Source organism: Culex pipiens, chromosome 2, assembly GCF_016801865.2.
Source record: "Culex pipiens pallens isolate TS chromosome 2, TS_CPP_V2, whole genome shotgun sequence".
NCBI classification, from domain to species: Eukaryota; Metazoa; Arthropoda; class Insecta; order Diptera; family Culicidae; genus Culex; species Culex pipiens.
The window spans coordinates 209,715,081-209,739,831 of record NC_068938.1 but is presented as its reverse complement, the minus strand read 5'-3'; the positions used below and the strand labels follow the sequence as shown (position 1 = coordinate 209,739,831).

The following is a 24,751-nucleotide window of genomic DNA, read 5'->3' as shown; positions in this document are numbered from 1 at the left end:
TCCTCCTCCTCCTCCTCCTCCTCCTCCTCCTCCTCCTCCTCCTCCTCCTCCTCCTCCTCCTCCTCCTCCACGGTGTGCAGCGGAAAATCATCAGGGAGCTGAAGGGGCCACTTTCTCTATGCGAAGAGTTGAAGAAAGTAGTCAGCACTAGGCTGGCCACACATCTGATGCAGGTACGTCCTTCGTAAAAATTATAATGAAAAAAAATCTCCCAACATTCCCAATTCGCATTCCGCAACAGGCTGCGACGCCAACATCTTCACCAGATCTGCAGCCAATTCGAATGGAACCAAGGCAACGAGGAAAGCGACCCGGACGCATCTACCGAACTCGAGCTCCGTCGGCATCCTGGAGGCGATTTCAGTCAAGCCCCTCCACACACACACAGCCCATCTACACACATTTTGTTACACCCTACCACTACAAAACTATAATCTAAAATTCTTCAATTCTACAATTGTAATTTCAAAAATTCTATAATTCCAAAACCCTAAAATTCAAAAAAAACTGAAAATCTTATGAAATTCTATAATTCTAGATGTCTAAAGTTCTGAAATTTCTAGAATTCTAAACTTGCAAAATTTTTTTTAAATTTTTTATGTTTTATTTTTTTTAATTTTTCTAAAACTTCTAATTCTAAACTTCCGAAATTCTTAACTTGCAATATTCTTAAATTATAGAATTAAAAGTTCTTAATTTTGAAATTTCTACATTTTCTATGGGTCTTGAATCCTTAAATTAGGAACTAATACAATTCTATAATTCTTGCTATAATTCCAAATTTCTAAAATTATACAACAGCGACACTCTCATAACCTAAAAATCTAGAATTCTCAAAATACATGGTTTTTAAATTCTACATTTAGAATTCTAGAATGTTAGAATTTAAAAACATTTAAACTTTATGAAAAAACTTCCAAAATTTTAAGATCTAAAATATTAAATTCCTAAAGTCTAAAATTCTAAAATCTAAAATCTTCTAAAATTCAGATTTTTTTTTAATAACTAAAATTGAAAAAAAAACTGAAATATGTAAAGTGTAGCGTAATACAACGAAATCTAAAATTATAATGTTGTTAAATTCCAATTAAATAAAAAAAAAATCTGAAATTTTGAAACCTATTTTTTCTGAGGTTTTCTTAAGTTCTTTTTCTAAAATTTCTAAAAAATAAAAATTCAAAAACTCTATAATTCTCGATTTCATAAATTCTAAAAATTTACAATTTTAAAATTCTTATAATCTAAAATTAAAAAAAATAAATTTTGAATTTCTAAAATTCGAGCAAACTAGAATTCTAAACGTCAAAAGTTCTAAAATTCTAAAATTCTAAAATTCTAAAATTCTAAAATTCTAAAATTTTTAAATTCTTAAATTCTTAAATTCTAAAATTCTAAAATTCTAAAATTCTAAAATTCTAAAATTCTAAAATTCTAAAATTCTAAAATTCTAAAATTCTAAAATTCTAAAATTCTAAAATTCTAAAATTCTAGAATTCTCAAATTCTCAAATTCTCAAATTCTGAAATTCTAAAATTCTAAAATTCTAAAATTCTAAAATTCTAAAATTCTAAAATTCTAAAATTCTAAAATTCTAAAATTCTAAAATTCTAAAATTCTAAAATTCTAAAATTCTAAAATTCTAAAATTCTAAAATTCTAAAATTCTAAAATTCTAAAATTCTAAAATTCTAAAATTCTAAAATTCTAAAATTCTAAAATTCTAAAATTCTAAAATTCTAAAATTCTAAAATTCTAAAATTCCAAAATTCCAAACTTAAAAAATTCCAAAATTCTAAAATTCTAAAATTCCAAAGTTCTAAAATTCTAAAATTCTAAAATTCTAAAATTCTAAAATTCTAAAATTCTAAAATTCTAAAATTCTAAAATTCTAAAATTCTAAAATTCTAAAATTCTAAAATTCTAAAATTCTAAAATTCTAAAATTCTAAAATTCTAAAATTCTAAAATTCTAAAATTCTAAAATTCTAAAATTCTAAAATTCTAAAATTCTAAAATTCTAAAATTTTAAAATTCTAAAATTCTAAACTTTTAAAATTCTAAAATTCTAAACTTTTAAAATTCTAAAATTCTAAAATTCTTAAATTCTAAAATTCTAAAATTAAAAATACCCAAATTCTCAAATTCCTAAATTCCCAAATTCCCAAATTCTCAAATTCCCAAATTCCCAAATCGCCAAATTCGCAAATTCCTAAATTCCTAAATTCTCAAATTCCTAAATTCACAAATCCCCAAATTCACAAATCCCCAAATTCTTCAATTCCCAAAATCCCAAATTCCCAAATTCTTAAATTCCCTAATTCCTAAATTCCTAAACTCCTAAATTCCTAAATTCATAAATTCCTAAATTCCCAAATTCCCAAATTCCCAAATTCCCAAATTCCCAAACTCCTTAATTCCTTAATTCCTTAATTCCTAAATCTCAAAATCTCACATTATCAGGTTCTTGAATTCCTAAATTTTCTTATTTCGATATTCCCAAATCTCTAAAATAACATAATACCAAGTTCCTAAAATCACAAATTCCCTAATTTTGATTCGGGATTCCCAGATTCAGAAAATCCCATATTCCCAAAAACTCCACATTCTTCAATCCCCAGATCCCCATGTTTCCTGATTGTAAAAACACTAATTTCTTGTATTCCCATATTCCAAACAAACACACACACACACACACACACACACACACACACACACACACACACACACACACACACAAAGATTAGTTTGTTAATTAATGATGTATTTTTTGCCTCAATAAATAAAAAAACGATTCAACTGTTTTACTGAACCAAAAGAAATATCCAACGGTCAATTCAAAAACCAAAACCAACGGTCAATTCAAAAACCGATTAAACCGCCACCCTTCGTTTGGGATGGCTGCGTGCTTTTTGTTTTGAGCCAGGCGTACCCAATCGTCACGCTTCAGAATCGAGAACATTGTTGTCGATTTCAATGCAAATGTTACCGGACGACTGGTCGACAACATTACGAAACGAATTTTAGAGCAAATCGACAACAATGTTGTCGATTTCCCGGACAGGATTTCTATCCGTGTAGGTATTCATGAAGGTGGGTCTACGACGTTTCTGAAAGAAGTTCATTTTCCTTTTAGCCTCAGGTGAGGAAGGCAAAATGTATGCAATAATGTCCCTGGCTATGCCTCTGCGCAAGTTTTCAAACAATTGGTAGAAAATGTGGAAAACAAGCAAAAAATCAAAAAGTGACAAGTTACAAACTAAAAAGGTGCAGGTGGTTATGTTACACATGACCAGTATGACAAAGAACTTTGCAAGATGATTGTTGAAATTTTCGATTAGAATGTCCGGTCCAAATTTCCCCCTTATAATAACCGTCCTATCGAACTAGTGCGTCCATCACGGGAATTCCCGGGACAAAAATCCCGGGATTTTCCCAAAACCGAGAATTCCCGAATCCCGGGATTTTCCATAATTTGTCCCGGGAATTCCCGAAATTGAAAAAAATAATCATATTTTGTTCTGGAAATTCAGATTTGATTGTGGAAATAGTAGAATACTAAGTAATCGATAAGAAGCATTAAAGTAGAAGATCAGTTGAATACTAATTAATCGATAAAATGTATTTCAATTTGTATTCGGTGAATATCAGCATTTATTTGGCTTATTAGGAAAAATTATTATAGCTTTAGTTAACAGGTCCGCAAAATGCCTACACGGATAGAAATCCTGTCCGGGAAATCGACAACATTGTTGTCGATTTGCTCTAAAATTCGTTTCGTAATGTTGTCGACCAGTCGTCCGGTAACATTTGCATTGAAATCGACAACAATGTTCTCGATTCTGAAGCGTGACGATTGGGTACGCCTGGCTCAAAACAAAAAGCACGCAGCCATCCCAAACGAAGGGTGGCGGTTTAATCGGTTTTTGAATTGACCGTTGGTTTTGGTTTTTGAATTGACCGTTGGATATTTCTTTTGGTTCAGTAAAACAGTTGAATCGTTTTTTTATTTATTGAGGCAAAAAATACATCATTAATTAACAAACTAATCTTTGTGTGTGTGTGTGTGTGTGTGTGTGTGTGTGTGTGTGTGTGTGTGTGTGTGTGTGTGTTTGTTTGGAATATGGGAATACAAGAAATTAGTGTTTTTACAATCAGGAAACATGGGGATCTGGGGATTGAAGAATGTGGAGTTTTTGGGAATATGGGATTTTCTGAATCTGGGAATCCCGAATCAAAATTAGGGAATTTGTGATTTTAGGAACTTGGTATTATGTTATTTTAGAGATTTGGGAATATCGAAATAAGAAAATTTAGGAATTCAAGAACCTGATAATGTGAGATTTTGAGATTTAGGAATTAAGGAATTAAGGAATTAAGGAGTTTGGGAATTTGGGAATTTGGGAATTTGGGAATTTGGGAATTTAGGAATTTATGAATTTAGGAATTTAGGAGTTTAGGAATTTAGGAATTAGGGAATTTAAGAATTTGGGAATTTGGGATTTTGGGAATTGAAGAATTTGGGGATTTGTGAATTTGGGGATTTGTGAATTTAGGAATTTGAGAATTTAGGAATTTAGGAATTTGCGAATTTGGCGATTTGGGAATTTGGGAATTTGAGAATTTGGGAATTTGGGAATTTAGGAATTTGAGAATTTGGGTATTTTTAATTTTAGAATTTTAGAATTTAAGAATTTTAGAATTTTAGAATTTTAAAAGTTTAGAATTTTAGAATTTTAAAAGTTTAGAATTTTAGAATTTTAAAATTTTAGAATTTTAGAATTTTAGAATTTTAGAATTTTAGAATTTTAGAATTTTAGAATTTTAGAATTTTAGAATTTTAGAATTTTAGAATTTTAGAATTTTAGAATTTTAGAATTTTAGAATTTTAGAATTTTAGAATTTTAGAATTTTAGAATTTTAGAATTTTAGAATTTTAGAATTTTAGAATTTTAGAATTTTAGAATTTTAGAACTTTGGAATTTTAGAATTTTAGAATTTTGGAATTTTTTAAGTTTGGAATTTTGGAATTTTAGAATTTTAGAATTTTAGAATTTTAGAATTTTAGAATTTTAGAATTTTAGAATTTTAGAATTTTAGAATTTTAGAATTTTAGAATTTTAGAATTTTAGAATTTTAGAATTTTAGAATTTTAGAATTTTAGAATTTTAGAATTTTAGAATTTTAGAATTTTAGAATTTTAGAATTTTAGAATTTTAGAATTTTAGAATTTTAGAATTTTAGAATTTTAGAATTTTAGAATTTTAGAATTTCAGAATTTGAGAATTTGAGAATTTGAGAATTCTAGAATTTTAGAATTTTAGAATTTTAGAATTTTAGAATTTTAGAATTTTAGAATTTTAGAATTTTAGAATTTTAGAATTTTAGAATTTTAGAATTTTAGAATTTTAGAATTTTAGAATTTAAGAATTTAAGAATTTAAAAATTTTAGAATTTTAGAATTTTAGAATTTTAGAATTTTAGAATTTTAGAACTTTTGACGTTTAGAATTCTAGTTTGCTCGAATTTTAGAAATTCAAAATTTATTTTTTTTAATTTTAGATTATAAGAATTTTAAAATTGTAAATTTTTAGAATTTATGAAATCGAGAATTATAGAGTTTTTGAATTTTTATTTTTTAGAAATTTTAGAAAAAGAACTTAAGAAAACCTCAGAAAAAATAGGTTTCAAAATTTCAGATTTTTTTTTTATTTAATTGGAATTTAACAACATTATAATTTTAGATTTCGTTGTATTACGCTACACTTTACATATTTCAGTTTTTTTTTCAATTTTAGTTATTAAAAAAAAATCTGAATTTTAGAAGATTTTAGATTTTAGAATTTTAGACTTTAGGAATTTAATATTTTAGATCTTAAAATTTTGGAAGTTTTTTCATAAAGTTTAAATGTTTTTAAATTCTAACATTCTAGAATTCTAAATGTAGAATTTAAAAACCATGTATTTTGAGAATTCTAGATTTTTAGGTTATGAGAGTGTCGCTGTTGTATAATTTTAGAAATTTGGAATTATAGCAAGAATTATAGAATTGTATTAGTTCCTAATTTAAGGATTCAAGACCCATAGAAAATGTAGAAATTTCAAAATTAAGAACTTTTAATTCTATAATTTAAGAATATTGCAAGTTAAGAATTTCGGAAGTTTAGAATTAGAAGTTTTAGAAAAATTAAAAAAAATAAAACATAAAAAATTTAAAAAAAATTTTGCAAGTTTAGAATTCTAGAAATTTCAGAACTTTAGACATCTAGAATTATAGAATTTCATAAGATTTTCAGTTTTTTTTGAATTTTAGGGTTTTGGAATTATAGAATTTTTGAAATTACAATTGTAGAATTGAAGAATTTTAGATTATAGTTTTGTAGTGGTAGGGTGTAACAAAATGTGTGTAGATGGGCTGTGTGTGTGTGGAGGGGCTTGACTGAAATCGCCTCCAGGATGCCGACGGAGCTCGAGTTCGGTAGATGCGTCCGGGTCGCTTTCCTCGTTGCCTTGGTTCCATTCGAATTGGCTGCAGATCTGGTGAAGATGTTGGCGTCGCAGCCTGTTGCGGAATGCGAATTGGGAATGTTGGGAGATTTTTTTTCATTATAATTTTTACGAAGGACGTACCTGCATCAGATGTGTGGCCAGCCTAGTGCTGACTACTTTCTTCAACTCTTCGCATAGAGAAAGTGGCCCCTTCAGCTCCCTGATGATTTTCCGCTGCACACCGTGGAGGAGGAGGAGGAGGAGGAGGAGGAGGAGGAGGAGGAGGAGGAGGAGGAGGAGGAGGAGGAGGAGGAGGAGGAGGAGGAGGAGGAGGAGGAGGAGGAGGAGGAGGAGGAGGAGGAGGAGGAGGAGGAGGAGGAGGAGGAGGAGGAGGAGGAGGAGGAGGAGGAGGAGGAGGAGGAGGAGGAGGAGGAGGAGGAGGAGGAGGAGGAGGAGGAGGAGGAGGAGGAGGAGGAGGAGGAGGAGGAGGAGGAGGAGGAGGAGGAGGAGGAGGAGGAGGAGGAGGAGGAGGAGGAGGAGGAGGAGGAGGAGGAGGAGGAGGAGGAGGAGGAGGAGGAGGAGGAGGAGGCAGCCCATGTGTTCAGCTGCAAACACCACCAACAAAGTCGTTGCGGTACCTGGCTTAAAAGTGCTTCCGGAACTGGCGAAATCCCCTGTCCGGGAGAAGTCTTGATCCGCATCGCCAGCGTCGGTTCTGAAAGAAACGCTCGAAGGGACCAGTACAGGTTCAGTTCTGGAATGAAAGACGGAATCGTTGCCAACGGACACCCTCGACAAGGCGCAGCGATTGTATCACCAGAACCTACCCTCCTATGTTAGAAGACTTGAGGACAACGGAAGCACGGAAGCTCGTTGATGATTTACTCCCGCTGGACATCTTCTTTCTCGGCGGTCGTGGAGCAGGAGGATGAGGAGGTTCCGGCGATGCATTCATCATTGCTCTCCGTCTCCGAGGGTGGCCGTTGGCAACTACACTTTCACTCACTTTTGCCAGAATCGACGCTGGCGGTGCGGATCGACCTTACACTTTTCCCGGACAGGTGATTTCGCCACTTCGGAAAGCACTTTTATGTTCAACCCGGAACGCCTTTGTTGGCTGTGTTTACAGCTGGACACTTGGGCAGCAAAGATTTTCTTCCACCAAAACCAGAAAAAAAACTTTGCGCGAACGGCACAAACAAACTGTCATCTTTTGGTTGACGTTTTGTTTTAGGCTGCGTTTTGACAGTTGTTACGCTTCGTAAAAGGGTGACGGAAAAATTTCGTTTTCGAACACAAAAGTTTTCGAAATCGAGGAGAATGTTTTCATTTTTAAAAACATTGTAAACGAAATTGAAAACAATCGATGTTATCGATTTTAAAACAATTTGTTTACGATTTTTCGGACAGGATTTCTATCCGTGTAGCGCTTGAATTTTTTTCTCTTTTATTTTTTAAATAGAATGGATATATTTACGTAAATTTAGAATTTTAAATTTGAATAAAAATCTCATGTTAAAATATTTTTAATCAAATACCGGCATCTGGGGCAAATAATGAAAAATGTTACTTAAGCAAAAAAAAAATATTTTGACTGATTTCAGTTAAAACAGGAACAGAACAAAACAATTAGTACACCGATTTCCAAATTATTGCTCTAAAATCTCCTGTACTTATTCAGACTTTAGACCCGATTTTCCTCCGGTTGGCGGTAGTAACTTTAAGTTAATTTGTTAAATTTGTTTTATATAAATCAATGAATTCAAAACTTATCTAAAATTTTACATTGACTGGTATCATTATATTTGTTGTCGTTTTTTAGTTTTTTTTAGACTTATAAAATAAACTTTTTAAGCTGTTTTACTCATGTCATATAAAAAATATAAAGGAAATATTTTCATAAAGACTTATGTAATTTGAACCGCAAATCAAAAGAAAAATATTCAATTGGAATTAAAAATTGTAGTTGATTTAAAATCCAAACACCACAAAGAACAAAATTGAGGTTTATCAATTTTTATTTTCTTTTAGGCTATTTAAAAATTGTCGTCCTTGTTTAGATTGAAGTGTAGATTATCACCATTTAATATTATTAAGCTAATTCTACGATTTGAAGCTTGAAAACATAACAAATATAATGAAAACATAGATTTTATTACTGATACAAAAATTTCCCGGGATCCCGGGAATTCCCGGGATTTCAAAAATATTTTTCCCGTTTCCCGGGAAATTCAAAACCCGGGAAAATTGGACGCCCTATATCGAACTAAGGGGACGGAAAATGCAAGTGGAGCTGAAATAGAAATCGAAGTGAAATCAATTTACTATCCTTCACCACTCGAAAGTAACCAAGATGCGGGAATGTTTTTGCAAGGCTGTTGCAAGCAATTGGCGGCAGCAAAGGAAATTTGAACAGCAGACATTAAAAACTACCCTTTACAGGGCTCTTAATGATTACGAGATAGTTATTCTAAATTTTCAGAAACAGATTTTCGCAGTGGCACAAAAAAATGTGCATCGCAGTAATCTTTTTATTACTTCCTGCCTAATAAGCAATATATTTTAACTGCTTAATTTCAGATGATGGCCAAATGCAACTTTTTATGTCCATTATCAAAAATAATAAAGTTTGATACCCATATTGCGGGGCCTCCGGCCACTCCGGATTGTGGCCACTACTGCCGAAATGTCAAATTTCATGTCCGGTATCAAAAACCATAAAGTTTGATACCCATATTGCCCCAACTCTTAGGGTTCGGCAAATGTCCCCCCATCGGAACATCCGCGGGGCCTCCGGCCACTCCGGATTGTGGCCACTACTGCCGAAATGTCAAATTTCATGTCCAGTATCAAAAACCATAAAGTTTGATACTCATATTGCCCCAACTCTTACGGTTCGGCAAATGTCCCCCCATCGGAACATCCGCGGGGCCTCCGGCCACTCCGGATTGTGGCCACTACTGCCGAAATGTCAAATTTCATGTCCGGTATCAAAAACCATAAAGTTTGATACCCATATTGCCCCAACTCTTAGGGTTCGGCAAATGTCCCCCCATCGGAACATCCGCGGGGCCTCCGGCCACTCCGGATTGTGGCCACTACTGCCGAAATGTCAAATTTCATGTCCAGTATCAAAAACCATAAAGTTTGATACTCATATTGCCCCAACTCTTACGGTTCGGCAAATGTCCCCCCATCGGAACATCCGCGGGGCCTCCGGCCACTCCGGATTGTGGCCACTACTGCCGAAATGTCAAATTTCATGTCCGGTATCAAAAACCATAAAGTTTGATACCCATATTGCCCCAACTCTTAGGGTTCGGCAAATGTCCCCCCATCGGAACATCCGCGGGGCCTCCGGCCACTCCGGATTGTGGCCACTACTGCCGAAATGTCAAATTTCATGTCCAGTATCAAAAACCATAAAGTTTGATACTCATATTGCCCCAACTCTTACGGTTCGGCAAATGTCCCCCCATCGGAACATCTGCGGGGCCTCCGGCCACTCCGGATTGTGGCCACTACTGCCGAAATGTCAAATTTCATGTCCGGTATCAAAAACCATAAAGTTTGATACCCATATTGCCCTAACTCTTACGGTTCGGCAAATGTCCCCCCATCGGAACATCCGCGGGGCCTCCGGCCACTCCGGATTGTGGCCACTACTGCCGAAATGTCAAATTTCATGTCCGGTATCAAAAACCATAAAGTTTGATACCCATATTGCCCCAACTCTTAGGGTTCGGCAAATGTCCCCCCATCGGAACATCCGCGGGGCCTCCGGCCACTCCGGATTGTGGCCACTACTGCCGAAATGTCAAATTTCATGTCCAGTATCAAAAACCATAAAGTTTGATACTCATATTGCCCCAACTCTTACGGTTCGGCAAATGTCCCCCCATCGGAACATCTGCGGGGCCTCCGGCCACTCCGGATTGTGGCCACTACTGCCGAAATGTCAAATTTCATGTCCGGTATCAAAAACCATAAAGTTTGATACCCATATTGCCCTAACTCTTACGGTTCGGCAAATGTCCCCCCATCGGAACATCCGCGGAGCCTCCGGCCACTCCGGATTGTGGCCACTACTGCCGAAATGTCAAATTTCATGTCCGGTATCAAAAACCATAAAGTTTGATACCCATATTGCCCCAACTCTTACGGTTCGGCAAATGTCCCCCCATCGGAACAGCCGCGAGGCCTCCGGCCACTCCGGATTGTGGCCACTACTGCCGAAATGTCAAATTTCATGTCCAGTATCAAAAACCATAAAGTTTGATACCCATATTGCCCCAACTCTTACGGTTCGGCAAATGTCCCCCCATCGGAACATCCGCGGGGCCTCCGGCCACTCCGGATTGTGGCCACTACTGCCGAAATGTCAAATTTCATGTCCGGTATCAAAAACCATAAAGTTTGATACCCATATTGCCCCAACTCTTACGGTTCGGCAAATGTCCCCCCATCGGAACAGCCGCGAGGCCTCCGGCCACTCCGGATTGTGGCCACTACTGCCGAAATGTCAAATTTCATGTCCGGTATCAAAAACCATAAAGTTTGATACCCATATTGCCCCAACTCTTACGGTCCGGCAAATGTCCCCCCATCGGAACAGCCGCGAGGCCTCCGGCCACTCCGGATTGTGGCCACTACTGCCGAAATGTCAAATTTCATGTCCGGTATCAAAAACCATAAAGTTTGATACCCATATTGCCCCAACTCTTACGGTTCGGCAAATGTCCCCCCATCGGAACAGCCGCGAGGCTTCCGACCACTCCGGATTGTGGCCACTACTGCCGAAATGTCAAATTTCATGTCCGGTATCAAAAACCATAAAGTTTGATACCCATATTGCCCCAACTCTTAGGGTTCGGCAAATGTCCCCCCATCGGAACATCCGCGGGGCCTCCGGCCACTCCGGATTGTGGCCACTACTGCCGAAATGTCAAATTTCATGTCCAGTATCAAAAACCATAAAGTTTGATACTCATATTGCCCCAACTCTTAGGGTTCGGCAAATGTCCCCCCATCGGAACATCCGCGGGGCCTCCGGCCACTCCGGATTGTGGCCACTACTGCCGAAATGTCAAATTTCATGTCCAGTATCAAAAACCATAAAGTTTGATACTCATATTGCCCCAACTCTTACGGTTCGGCAAATGTCCCCCCATCGGAACATCCGCGGGGCCTCCGGCCACTCCGGATTGTGGCCACTACTGCCGAAATGTCAAATTTCATGTCCGGTATCAAAAACCATAAAGTTTGATACCCATATTGCCCCAACTCTTACGGTTCGGCAAATGTCCCCCCATCGGAACATCCGCGGGGCCTCCGGCCACTCCGGATTGTGGCCACTACTGCCGAAATGTCAAATTTCATGTCCGGTATCAAAAACCATAAAGTTTGATACCCATATTGCCCCAACTCTTACGGTTCGGCAAATGTCCCCCCATCGGAACAGCCGCGAGGCCTCCGGCCACTCCGGATTGTGGCCACTACTGCCGACATGTCAAATTTCATGTCCGGTATCAAAAACCATAAAGTTTGATACCCATATTGCCCCAACTCTTACGGTTCGGCAAATGTCCCCCCATCGGAACATCCGCGGGGCCTCCGGCCACTCCGGATTGTGGCCACTACTGCCGAAATGTCAAATTTCATGTCCGGTATCAAAAACCATAAAGTTTGATACCCATATTGCCCCAACTCTTACGGTTCGGCAAATGTCCCCCCATCGGAACAGCCGCGAGGCCTCCGGCCACTCCGGATTGTGGCCACTACTGCCGAAATGTCAAATTTCATGTCCAGTATCAAAAACCATAAAGTTTGATACCCATATTGCCCCAACTCTTACGGTCCGGCAAATGTCCCCCCATCGGAACATCCGCGGGGCCTCCGGCCACTCCAGTCCAGGTGGTGTCCAGTTCCAATGATCGACTCCCGCGACTGGAATGTCTTAGCTGGTCCTTGCCTCCAAGCCATCTGCTCCCGGACCTCCAGGCCGTCTGCTACCGGGCCACCAGGCCATCTGCTTCTGATGTGTTCTCGTCGACGTCCAGCAATAGAATGAATTTTCGGGACCGACCGAGCCGAGTTTTGTTGGCTCGTCGACGATCCGAAAATTATGAGGTGGAGTGGGGGTGATTTTAGATACATCAATCTCACGTCTCTCGATTGACTGATTGGGAAACGTTCGTTCATCCAACCAGCGTGCACCAAAAAGAGGGGAAATTTGCCGAGAGGGGAATTCGTCACGTAACGTTTTCGCTTCGCGAAAATTTTGGATTGACACCACGTATAGAAACCTTAGGACAAAGTTCTTTGTCAAAAAAAGAATAGGAGTGTTAAACGAGGCTTTATTGCAAGTAATAAGACACTGCATTATTCTCACGCTAGTTTACGACCTCTTTTCCGAACCATCATAGCTGCCTCCTTGAGCCCTTGGTAATCTCGACCGAAGCCCCACCAGTTCATTGAAGTTCCATATGACCGTTCTTCATGTACCATCGAGGATACATAGAGACCGTTTAAGTTTCTGCAATAGAAATAAATATTTAAAACCCCCTCTCAAAGAACACACGTCTGACCAACTCACGCATCGGCACAATCCTTGAACCACCACCCGCTGTGCAAAACCTCCGCACACGAAGCACACAGCGACCGATCGTTGTCCCGATCGTACGTCGAGAACATCTGCCCACTGGCACCGGAAAACGAGTCCCCAGCATCTCCGCCCACAAACGGTCCCAGCGCGAGCCGATAGTTGGCGGCTTCCGAACCCACCCAGAAGCTGTCGTACATGGCGGTCTTCACCGTCCCATCGAAGCCCTTCAACAGGACCAACAGTTCGTACTCGCCTGATTTGGTCAGCTGGTGCAACGCTTCCAGTCCCATCCAGTGCTCGCCGGGAAGTCGTCCAAATTGGGCTCGGTACTCGGCCCAGCTGCGGTTGAAGCTGATCGATCCGTCGTACCGGCTGTGGATTATGGTCCACGTGCCGTTGAGGTAGTTTCGCGCGTAACGGAATACCTGGGGTGGCTTCGGGATTGGACCGTGCTTTGGAGTTGTGACAGGTTCCGGTTCCGGGGATTCCGTGGGGAAGTGTATTTTGTAGGTGTTGGGATCTTCGGTAGTGGTTGACGTAGAACTGCTGGTTAGCGAGGTGAGCTTGGATTTGGCAGTTGAAGTCCTAATCCACGGTTGAAGCTTCTTCTTAGGTGGAACAGTTGTTTTGAGAAGTTCGTGTCCGTACTTGTTGGCATCGGGCTTTGAAACATCAGGAATGAATACAATTTGTTCGATTTCCTGATTCTTATTGGGATCATCATTAGTTGACGTAGCAATTCTTTCAGTAGTTGTTTTTGGAGTCATGATCGCCCCATTGTCAAATGATGGTTGGGACACCGATTCAGTGTTCGTTTCTTTGGCCTCAGATTCATCTGGAATCACTTCTGGAATTTCTTCTGCAGTCTGACTGCAGGCCGGCAGTTCTACGATTTCAACACCCACTGGAATATCAAACTCGTTCTGGTGATTAGGATTTTCCGAAATACTTGCTTGAGTTACAGGACCTACAAAATTATCTTTATTTGATGACGAAGAAGCTGTTGTTGACCCTTCTGTGGGCACAGAAGTCAAAGTAGATGGCTTTATAGTTACGCCAGCTTCTACACATGGTCGTTTGCCATTAGACCCCATTCGAGCTTCGATCAACTGCTGCGCATAATCATCATCGTAATCCGGATACTCTTTATCGGTATGAACGCAATCATCAGGATGCTCGAGAGTGCTTCCAGTTGAACTAGGAATTTCGTCAATTTTCACGGGTTTTGGAGTGGATGACTCTATTGATTCGGGTACTGATTTAGTGTCATTCTCGGCAGAAACCACAACGAGATCCTTTACTACCTCATGATGCGTTGTATTGTGCTCAATTTTGTGAACTTCATGGTAACTTTCTTCATAACTCTGATGATGAACAACACCTGAAACAAAACAAAATCATAAACACCTAGTAGAAAACAAATTTGAAAGTATTATCACCAAACATAAGGCACGAACAAGTTCACAAAGGTCATAACACACATTGATAGCGTACCAAAACAGTTGAATACGACCTTCGTGAAATATTGTTGATGCACACTTACAGTATTTATTGCAACTCACCAACATTTGTTGTAACTCGCTCGCTCAAAAAGGTTTCAATTCTTGTAAACCTTTCTTGAATAATTCGTTCCAAATGCGTTAGTTGCAATTCTACTTTTTCAATTATTCTAAGGAAATCAAAAGAATTATTATTTACAAAAAATATAAAAATTAAGAAGACAATCAAATATACCTCAGCTCTAACAAAGTGTAACGTTCTGACACTTGTTTAAAAATACTGTAAGGCAAGAATATTTTAGTCAACTAACAAACACTCAATTAAGAACTATTCACCTATCAGCAATTTTATCAACACACGTCAGATTACACGTTTCTTCATCTGGTAAATGAAGGGCTGCGGAGTCGGGTCATATTTCAAGCGACTCCGACTCCGACTCCGACTCCGGCTTTCTGAGTTAAGCCGACTCCGACTCCGACTCCGACTCCGGCTTTCCACAAATTAATGACTCCGGCTCCGACTCCGACTCCGGCCTTCCAACTCTAGCCGACTCCGACTCCGACTCCGACTCCGACTCCAGCTTTCCACAAATTGTTGACTCCGGCTCCGACTCCGACTCCGACACCTAATCTGTATTTAAAATATTTTAAAAATTTCAATTAATCACATCACTCACATTTCAGTTCACACTTGCGCGAATAATACCGGATGAAATTTATGTTCGGGGTGTTTAACAAAATTATACATACGAATTATTTATACAGAATGATATGGAACCATACTAAGCTTGGTAGATTAGTGTTCGTTGTTCTATGTTACATGTTTTCAGCGTTAATGAAACAAAAACCATAAATATCTTCAGATTTAAACGCATTTTCTGCACAACAATTTTCTAAATAAATTTTAATTTTCTTGTTTGAAAAGTTGGAACTTTTTATTTAACTACTTTAAATTTACATTCATTTTTTTAAGTGTATATGCTTGCTTCACTAATTTTCAACTGTACTTTTTTAAATTTAATATTACAAGAAAGTTAACCTTCATGATCGAATTGACATATAAAATCCATTTGGATAATTTTAGGCTGAAATTTTAAAGAAACACAGTAACTATCAAAGATACGCTGGTTTTGAAATAGACAATTTTTAAAGTCACTATTTTTCAAAGCTCTTTTGAATTTATTTCAGAGGACGTATATGGAAAATGTGTGGACGTATAGGACGTATATGGGCCATAATTGTGCCCAGTACATACTTTAAACATATAAATCATGAGAAAATTCTAAAATTTGAAAAAAAAATTATATCAATCATATCATCCCGATTTAAGGTATTTTAAAAACCTTTATTTTCCTATTAACAAAAAGGATCTACTTAAAACCTTAGCAATTGTATTGTAATATATTGACATTTAGTTGAATTAAAAGTTTGCAAAATTAAGTTTAGATAAGTTTTATATAGAATTTCCAGAGTAATATAAACTTTTATACTAAGAAGTTAGTAAACTTTATACTTAATCCAAATATTTTTTTAATCGGTCAAAGATGCCTATTTGGAGTTGGGAGGCTGGATTTATGATGATTTTTCAACAAATAACTTTATTTATGATAATTTTTCGAAACACACTTTTTTGTACCTTTTTTTGATTTTTGTAATAGTATTTGTTATAGAACTTGTAGCATGTAGCAAAATGTTCGTCATGAGTTTCTGTACAAAACGTAGTCCTAGGTTTCTGTCAAACTTTAAATTGTTTACATGTTTCATCACAAAATGTGCATAGGGCTTTTTTACATACTGTAAATACAAGCAAAAAGAGACAGTAAAGAACCATTTTAATATGTTTTAATTTTTTGACTACACAGCCACAATTATTTACTATTTTATGAATTATGCTTCGAAAACATCATGACATTTGATAAATATCTTGATCTAAAAAATAAATTGACTATAAAAATGTCAACGCAGTGCACGCGATTCAATAAATAAATTTAAAAAAAATGGGAATTAACCTGAATTATAACAAATATTGAACAGTAAATAAGTTCATAAATTATATAAAATATTTTGATAACTCCGACTCCAGCTCCGACTCCGGGTCAATCAGAAATCTACGGCTCCGGCTCCGACTCCGACTCCAGCTCATAAAATTTAGCCGACTCCGACTCCGACTCCGACTCCAGCTATTCGAGTTTTGACGACTCCGACTCCGACTCCGACTCCAGGTCCCCAAAAAGACCCGACTCCACCGACTCCGGCTCCGACTCCGACTCCGACTCCACAGCCCTGGGTAAATGTTTACCCACAGACAATGAACCGTTACTCAAGTGTAACAAACTAATTGCCAAAATAGTAACGAAATTCAACCGCCAACGATTCATGGTGTTTGTTGTGCCACTGCTACGCGCAAACTGACCAATTTTCGAACAATCGGAATGATTTTAGTAGCTTTTAATCAGTCATTCTTGCGAAGGTTAATCGCAAATGCAAACATGGTGCTGAAAAGAAAAAGTAGAAAAAAGCGATTAATGAGAACGTGCATCGTCACTATCAGCGTTTCTTCGAAGAAATTTCTATTGTTAGATTAATGGTGTCGTCATGCTGTTGGGATCTCCCAAAAAGTCTAAAGGGGATTCCGGGATTTTTTTGCTACTGATTTCTATATTTATATGTCAAGGTAAGAGGTCTTTAACGATTGATTCCGCCCGATTGATTGAAACTGCTTGAACATTCTCCTAATCACAGTACTCAAAATACCGTTTTAATGGAAAAAATGCAATCCGAGATTTTGGTGTCTATCGATTCCTTACACCATAACGCACCTCTGAGGAAAAAATTAAAACATTCGCTGATGTAGTTTTCGAGATACAGCCCTTTTAAGATGTTACATAAGATTTTCAATAAAAAATCCAAAACAATCTATACAATTTCAGCATTTTAAAGAATATGCATTCCGAGATAATGATGAATTTTGCATTACATGACTCTCAAGTATCTCTGAGCCATGTTTCAGAAGGTTAGCTGATCCCGAGCAGACGGTTATAACTTGGGAATAACATTTTTTGATATTTGAAAATACTTGGCCAATAACATTTTATGTTATTTATAACAAGATTTGTTATTCGCCGTTATGATTTTTTTGTTATTGGATTGTTATTGAAATTACAGACAAATAACATTTTAAGTTATTCTTCGAACAAATCTTTGTTATTATTTTTTGTTATTTTAACATCTAATCTGATCATCCCAATAACAGTTGGAAGTATTCTTCCATAAAAAAAATGTTATTCCCAAGTTGTTCTGGCTTTCAATCAATATCAGACCAATAACAATTTTTGTTATGATAACATAAACTGTTATTGAACTCTTATGCAAAAATGAATTTTGCAAGAATATTCCATAACACTTTCGGTTATTTTAACAGTATTTGTTATTGAAATGGCATGAATTTAGTTATTGCCGTTTGTTCGGGATGTAGTTTTAGAGACACAGCCACTTTAAAATATTATTTCCGACTTTTGCTGAGAAAATCTATGTAATCGGCGTGAAAAAGTCGGAAATAATATTTTAAAATGGCTGTATCTCAGAACTTCATCAGCAAACCATCTGTAACTTGGCCCAAAGATACTTAGGGAGCGTTTTTTATTACGTAACGCAAAAAATCGGATTTTTAACCCCTCCCCCCCCCTCGTAACAAAATTTCCATACAAATTTTAAAAATTTTGTATGAAGAGTAAAGCGGCCTCCGACCCCCCCCCCCCTCTCTTACCCAACTGCGTTACGTAATAAAAGAACGCTCCCTTAACAGTCATATGAAGCAAAATTCATCATTATCTCGAAATGCATATTCTTAAATTTCTTATTGAAAATCGGATGTAACATCTTAAAAGGGCTGTAGCTACTTTCTAGATGTAAACAAAATATGATCATTCGAAAATCACGTTACGCATTCCCTCTTTTCATCACTCAACTCACGAGCTTTAAAATTGCTTTTAAATTTTCTCCTAAAACGAATCAAAAGTTTTAGAAATCCGGCCAAAATTTTGTCGCTAAGTACCTAATGTTTAAAGAGGAAAACATGTTGCTTTTTTGTAAAAAAAAACAGACATCTTACCGAAATAAAAAAAATACACTTAAAAAAAATTGTAAATTTGGAAGATGAAATAATGGACAGTTGAAAATAACCTCTTATAAGATGTTATATAACCACAATTTAGACTGAAAAAGTGACATTATACCAGGATGATGGAAAAACTACACATTATTGACACAAAATATGTACCCCTACCCCAGGGGTGACCAAAGTATGGCCCGCGAGATGATTTTTTGTGGCCCGTGGACCCATTTTGAAAGATCATGCAAAATGACCCATCTGTAAATTGATTTAATTTTTCATAAAAAAATATAGTTTAGTTTAAGCTTTTTTCAACTTTTTATATTTTTTAATATAAAAGAATTGGTTTATCCAAGCTTTGATCCGAAAAGTTCAGTGATTGAAAATTATTTTTTGCCCAGAATTTCATCAAAGATTTTTTGATACGAGTAATAACGCATTCAAATTTGATTAAAGTATGAAACTTTAAAAATGGCTAAAAATATTGGTATTCCTTACTAATTTTAAAGTTCGAACTTATGAAATTGGGACTATGAATCTAATTGCCAAATATCTGATTCAGGTAGACGAAACAAATATTATATCTTATTAAAATCAGAGGAATAATTGTTGGAAAATCCATTTGTAATGATTCATCATTGCAATTGCACCTTGTTAAAAAATAAAATAATACAATTTTTACAATTTGGTATCACCCCTTTTGAAAATATTATTTTTAATTATAATTGGAAATTCAATGAAAATACCATTAAATATTTTCATTACATTTGTAAAATTACGATTTTCTTCAGCCATGGCATTTAAATTTCTTTCACAATTTTATTTTGTTGATTTTTAATAAATTTTAACCAATTGATACGAAGCTTTTTTGAGCAAAACTAATGGTATAATTTAATTTATAGTTCTCAAATATTTCAATGACAAAAATTCAAAAAAATACATGAAAAAAACATCAGCAAATAAATTAAAATTTTAGTTGTATAGATTGTAAAAACATAATTTAATTTTCCAAATAAACAATATTGCCCATTTGGCCCGCAAGTTCATGTGAGCTTTAAATTTGGCCCGCCATTCTTAAACTTTGAGCATCCCTGCCCTACCCAATTGTAATATTTTTTTTTTACATTTTAACATTTTTAGCATTGAATTAGCAATCGAAACTACTATATGTAATAAGTTGCAAACTGCCCATAATTGAAAATTCGGCTATTATGCCAAATCAAGTATTCCGAGAAAAACGCGTTTTAGTGTTTGACACAAAATCTCCGTCAAGGTAATTTCCCATAAGAGTGGCATATTAGCCGTTTGGTTTTTCGCATCGGCAGCCAAGTCTAGACACTATTTCAGTAAAATTCAAGTTCCAGAAGATGCGTTGAAACGTCCTCTACCAACTGGTGCTAATATCTCGTTTTTGCCAAAAGTGGATATTAGCCGTTTTTTCAATGGTGGGCAGCAAACACTGTAATATTACTCAAAAAGAGAGGTAATATTCAACCTACCACATTTTCAACATTCCAAAATTCAACTTTTTTTTCTTTGCAGAAGATTTTTTCAGCACGAGTCGTACATTTATCCAACGAGGTTCACCGAGTTGTATAAATACGACAAGTGCTGAAATAATCCAGTTTTGCAACGAGTTCCATACAATTTTTTTTTGCAATTCCGATAAACGGAATTGAAATTTAAATGTTAAAACTACACAGAAAAAATGGTAATATTTATCAGGAAATGGTGACAGATTTTGTGTCAAAAAAATGAATAATTTTACTTCTGAAAAATATTTAAAAATGCCTGATTTCGTAAAGCAACGCTCAGCGAGTATTCTTATCAAAAAACGTTCAATTTACCCGAAGATACCAAACCCACATCTCCTAAACATGGGAAAGAGATTTTCCAAAAATAATAAAAGGGGGTTAAATAATTTCAATCTTACATTCAAATGTATTTTTTTTCGCACTTCTTGCTAGAAAATTTATGATCTATTTTTTTAAATAATTTATTGCAATATTATCTTATGTTAGGTCCTATATGTGAAATTACTGAAATTACAATAAATATTTTATTTAAAAATAAAGTCCAATAACCATTTTTTTGCGTTTTAGTACTTTTTGAACTATTCGTCAACTGAAGCCAGATTCAAAAACACCCATAGAGCAATTAATAAAAATTAAGTTAATAAATTTCTAGGACCTGTTGAAAAAAATATTTCCTTCAAAATTTTTAGAAAATTTCCTTTTATGGCTTAAAACATAAGTTGGCGAGAACAAATTATGCCTTGCTAAGGATAGAAATTAATCAAAATAAGTTTTCCAAGTGAATGCAACTGTAGATTTTTCGAAAATTATCGGTTCGCTGTGTAATTAATTTGCTGTATAAAATCTTCGAAATAATCCACAAACTCCACCATTTACACCAGATGACGCCACTGCCACTACCAGTTTCACCTTCCTTACCACCCTCAAAAAAATCCCCCTCCCCCGCAACTCATCCAAAGATGAGCGCAATGTTTTCGTTTACCGTCCTAAACCTGGACGCTGTAGCTCCAAGCACCAAGAAACCATCATCCTCGTGGACCGCACGCTTCAGCTCCAACTGAACAGCTGAACTCCCCAACCACCCTTTCCACCCACTGCAATTTACAACAAGGTAAACGCTCTCCTCTCTCGGTGGCAAACCGCTCAACTTGCATGCAAGTTTAAGGACATTCTCTCTCCCACACACGACGACGACGATGACGCCAAGTCGGGTCTTGGAGGATCAAAACAGTGCCAACCTGCGACCGTTGCGTTCAGTCTGAGTCTGGCCTTCGAACGGGCAGGAAGTGTTTTCCCACGATTTCCACGAGAGGAAACTGAGGAATCAGCAGGTGGATAGTGGGGTGAGAATGTTGGCAAAGAAAATGTTGTTGTAAATTTATGTAATACCTTCCGGTGAGGAAATTTTTGGTATATTTAGGATTTATGCTAACGCTAATTGACTGTGACGGAATCCCGTCGCTGGAGCAGAACTCCCGTAAGGAACATCAGTAAGTCAAAGGTTTGGAGCTTGCTGAAAGAGCTCAGCTGGGATTCACAGAGGAACAGGGTCAGTTCCAGAGAAATCTCGCCAGCGAGAAACTCCTTATCAGCGCGCTCGTGTTGTGCAATGTAAAAGTGTGGTTGTGTGCAATAGCTGCGTAGGTGACACACTGTGAACTGGTGCAACTATAGCCAAAGCAAGGAGTGAATAGTGGGAGAACCTTGAGCTGCGAAGCTCCAAGCTTGTCCAGGACGCGACCTGTGAGCAAAGTGAACCAGACGTCCGACGCCCGGAGACTTTTTAATCCATTTCAAAACAACGAGATTCAGTAATAGAGAGAGTGTGAGTGAGGGGAAGGAGCTGCGACAAGGTAGATCCGGATCCGGTTCACGATGGATGAAGCAGTAGTGATTTAGCAGAACCTTGCTCGCATGGGAAAAGTTCAAACTGGTATAAAAGCTGAAGCTGCTACAGTGCGAATGGGATCGATAAATTACAGAAATAGTAGCGCGGTGGCGTAGATTCCAATGTGCTAAATTGTGCTGAGTAATAGATTCTACCTCCGGTTCAGAGCAGAAGGAAATAAAAGTGCAAACTGCAACGTTGAACTTCGCTGAACGAGTCCCCCAGGACGACCCCACGAGAAAAGCAGCAGCAGCAAACACTATTGAGGTGAGCCAGCAGTTTTCTCTAGAGCTGTCGAAGAAAGGATGCTCTGAAAGAAAAACGGCGTCATACATATTTAAAAATTGCGACAGCATTGTGACGGAAACCTCGTCAAGTTCATGGACGATGATGGGCATTCTGTTGAGCGTTATACGTGCGGTATGGGAGGCGTTTTGTCGAGGCACATCAAACATTCATAACGCATTAAGCTAGCCAGAAAGGGGAGTAGCTTTCAGAGGGTTTAGGACTGGTCAATGCTTTTTTGAAAATCCTCAAAAAAGTGGATGAATTTCTTTTTATCTTTATTTTTCACAATTCAGAATGAGATAATGTTATGTTGTCTTACGTACAATTTATAATAAATCTCTACACAACCCTCTTCAAAATTCCCAAAGTATAGCTTGAATCACAAAAATCATAAAATTATGTCAAGCTGAAACCCAATAACGGGCATGTGCGTGTGTCAAACGCGTTCTAACCTGAAATCCCTTTGACCAGTTGTCGCACCTACATAAATTTCCGGAGTGTGTCAAGATAGATCGACAAGATTGAAACTTCTTTCATATCAAGAGTGTCAACAATGTACGGATTTTTTTTTGTTTTTATTGAATATCTCAGGATTGAAATCAAATTTTGAGGTTCTGTGAAGGTCAAAAGTTAAAAAATGTGAGTTGCACAAAATGACGTTCTCAACTCAATTTGGCCCAAAATGCACGTACGACAAGATAGCACGACAACAAAGAATTGTCATGCAAAATCAATAATTTTCATTAATTTGACGTGAGCGTCATTATGAAAAAAGCATTTGGGTAATTCTCCGACAACTCACACAGCAGTAGCCCAGACCCCTCTTCAATTTGCGTGAAACTTTGTCCCAAGGGGTAACTTTTGTCCCTGATCACGAATCCGAGGTCCGTTTTTGATATCTCGTGACGGAGGGGTGGTACGACCCCTTTCATTTTTTAACATGCGAAAAAAGAGGTGTTTTTCAATAATTTGCGGCCTGAAACGGTGTAAGATAGAAATTTGGTGTCAAAGGTACTTTTATGTAAAATTAGACGCCCGATTTGATGTCGTACCCAGAATTCTGAAAACACGTATTTTTCATCGAAAAAACCACTAAAATTTATAAAAAAAAACTCTGCCATTTCCGTTACTCGACTGTAAAATTTTTTGGAACATGTCATTTTATGGGAAATTTAATGTTCTTTTCGCATCTACATTGACTCAGAAGGGTCATTTTTTCATTTAGAACAAAATTTTTCATTTTAAAATTTCATGTTTTTCTAACTTTGCAGGGTTATTTTTTAGTGTGTAACAATGTTCTACAAAGTTGTAGAGCAGATAATTACAAAAATTTTGATATACATACATAAGGGGTTTGCTTATAAACATCACGAGTTATCGCAATTTTACAAAAAAAAAAGTTTTGAAAAAGTTACATTTGGCGTTTCTCTTTGTTTCGTCGTCCGTGTCTCGCGGGTGACGATGAACGGCCATGATCAACGACGATCAACTTTTTCAAAACTTTTTTTTCGTAAATTCACGATAACTCTTGATGATTAAAAACAAACAACTTATGTCTGTATATCATTATTTTTTGTAATTGTCTACTCTACAACTTTGTAGAACATTGTTACACTCTGAAAAATAACCCTGCAAAGTTAGAAAAAACGCGAAGTTTTAAAATGAAAAATTTTGTTCCAAATGAAAAAAATGACCCTTCTGAGTCAATGTAGATTCGAAAAGAACATTAAATTTCCCATAAAATGACATGTTCCAAAAAAATTTACAGTCGAGTAACGGAAAATTTGAGAATTTTTAAAACTTTTTCAGCGTTTTTTTCGATGAAAAATACGTTTTTTACGGAATTCTGAGTACGCCATCAAATCGGGCGTCTAATTTTACACAAAAGTCCCTTTGACACCAAATTTCTATCTCATCACCGTTTCAGGCTGCAAATTGTTGAAAAACACCTCTTTTTTCGCATGCTCAAAAATGAAAGGGGTCGCACCGCCCCTCCGTCACGAGATATTAAAAACGGACCTCAGATTCGTGATTAGGGACAAAAGTTGCCCCTTAGGACAAAGTTTCACGCAAATTGAAGAGGGGTCGATGCAAATTTTCCCGATTTCGTGTGAGTTGGTAGAGAATTACCCATTTATAATAAACCGTTTTAATACATCGAAATCATTTTATTTTCATTTTTGTTTCAAAATTTTGATGAGCCAAACAAAAGTAGAATGTAAATATTTAAAAAAAAACCTGTACCTAGGCAAAAGAAGGTTATCGATTTAATGTTTTTAGGAATGTTTTAAGTAATATAAAAAAAATAACTAATTTTATAACTAACTACTGTACACATCAAG

At 36.7% G+C, this 24,751-nt stretch overlaps 2 protein-coding genes across 6 annotated transcripts in view; one reads left to right on the top strand and one right to left on the bottom strand.

The window, feature by feature from the left end:
* The window catches only part of LOC120428807 (uncharacterized), a 113,933-nt gene that overhangs the window by 3,847 nt on the left and 85,335 nt on the right, over positions 1-24,751 (top strand). For 3 of the 4 annotated variants that reach the window (XR_008212065.1, XM_052707924.1, XM_052707922.1), the window contains exon 1: positions 21,495-22,388. The exons of the other annotated variant lie outside the window; for it this stretch is intronic. The gene's annotated coding sequence lies outside the window, so the exon portion shown is untranslated. Of the gene's footprint in view, positions 1-21,494; positions 22,389-24,751 lie in introns of those variants that run through there. 4 annotated transcript variants of the gene reach the window in all.
* Positions 12,821-17,026, bottom strand: LOC120432673 (angiopoietin-related protein 5-like). 2 transcript variants are annotated; one of them, XM_052707925.1, is made up of 6 exons: positions 16,882-17,026; positions 14,924-14,979; positions 14,823-14,867; positions 14,651-14,757; positions 13,080-14,469; positions 12,821-13,019 (listed from the first exon to the last, which is right to left on the bottom strand). In XM_052707925.1, exons 1-6 carry the CDS (start codon positions 16,963-16,965, stop codon positions 12,872-12,874), a joined length of 1,830 nt encoding a protein of 609 aa, XP_052563885.1. In that variant the 5' UTR covers positions 16,966-17,026; the 3' UTR covers positions 12,821-12,871. The 2 variants fall into 2 exon arrangements, with proteins under 2 accessions (XP_052563885.1, XP_039453862.2); XM_039597928.2 differs by lacking the exon at positions 12,821-13,019 and having other exon boundaries at positions 13,076-14,469.

Coding starts and splice junctions, on each gene's coding strand:
- LOC120432673 (XM_052707925.1), bottom strand. CDS start 16,965: ATGAATCGTTGGCGGTTGAATTTCGTTACTATTTTGGCAATTAGTTTG. Junction 14,868..14,923: donor GTTGATAAAATTGCTGATAG/GTGAATAGTTCT, acceptor CTTGCCTTACAG/TATTTTTAAACAAGTGTCAG. Junction 14,758..14,822: donor TACACTTTGTTAGAGCTGAG/GTATATTTGATT, acceptor TGATTTCCTTAG/AATAATTGAAAAAGTAGAAT.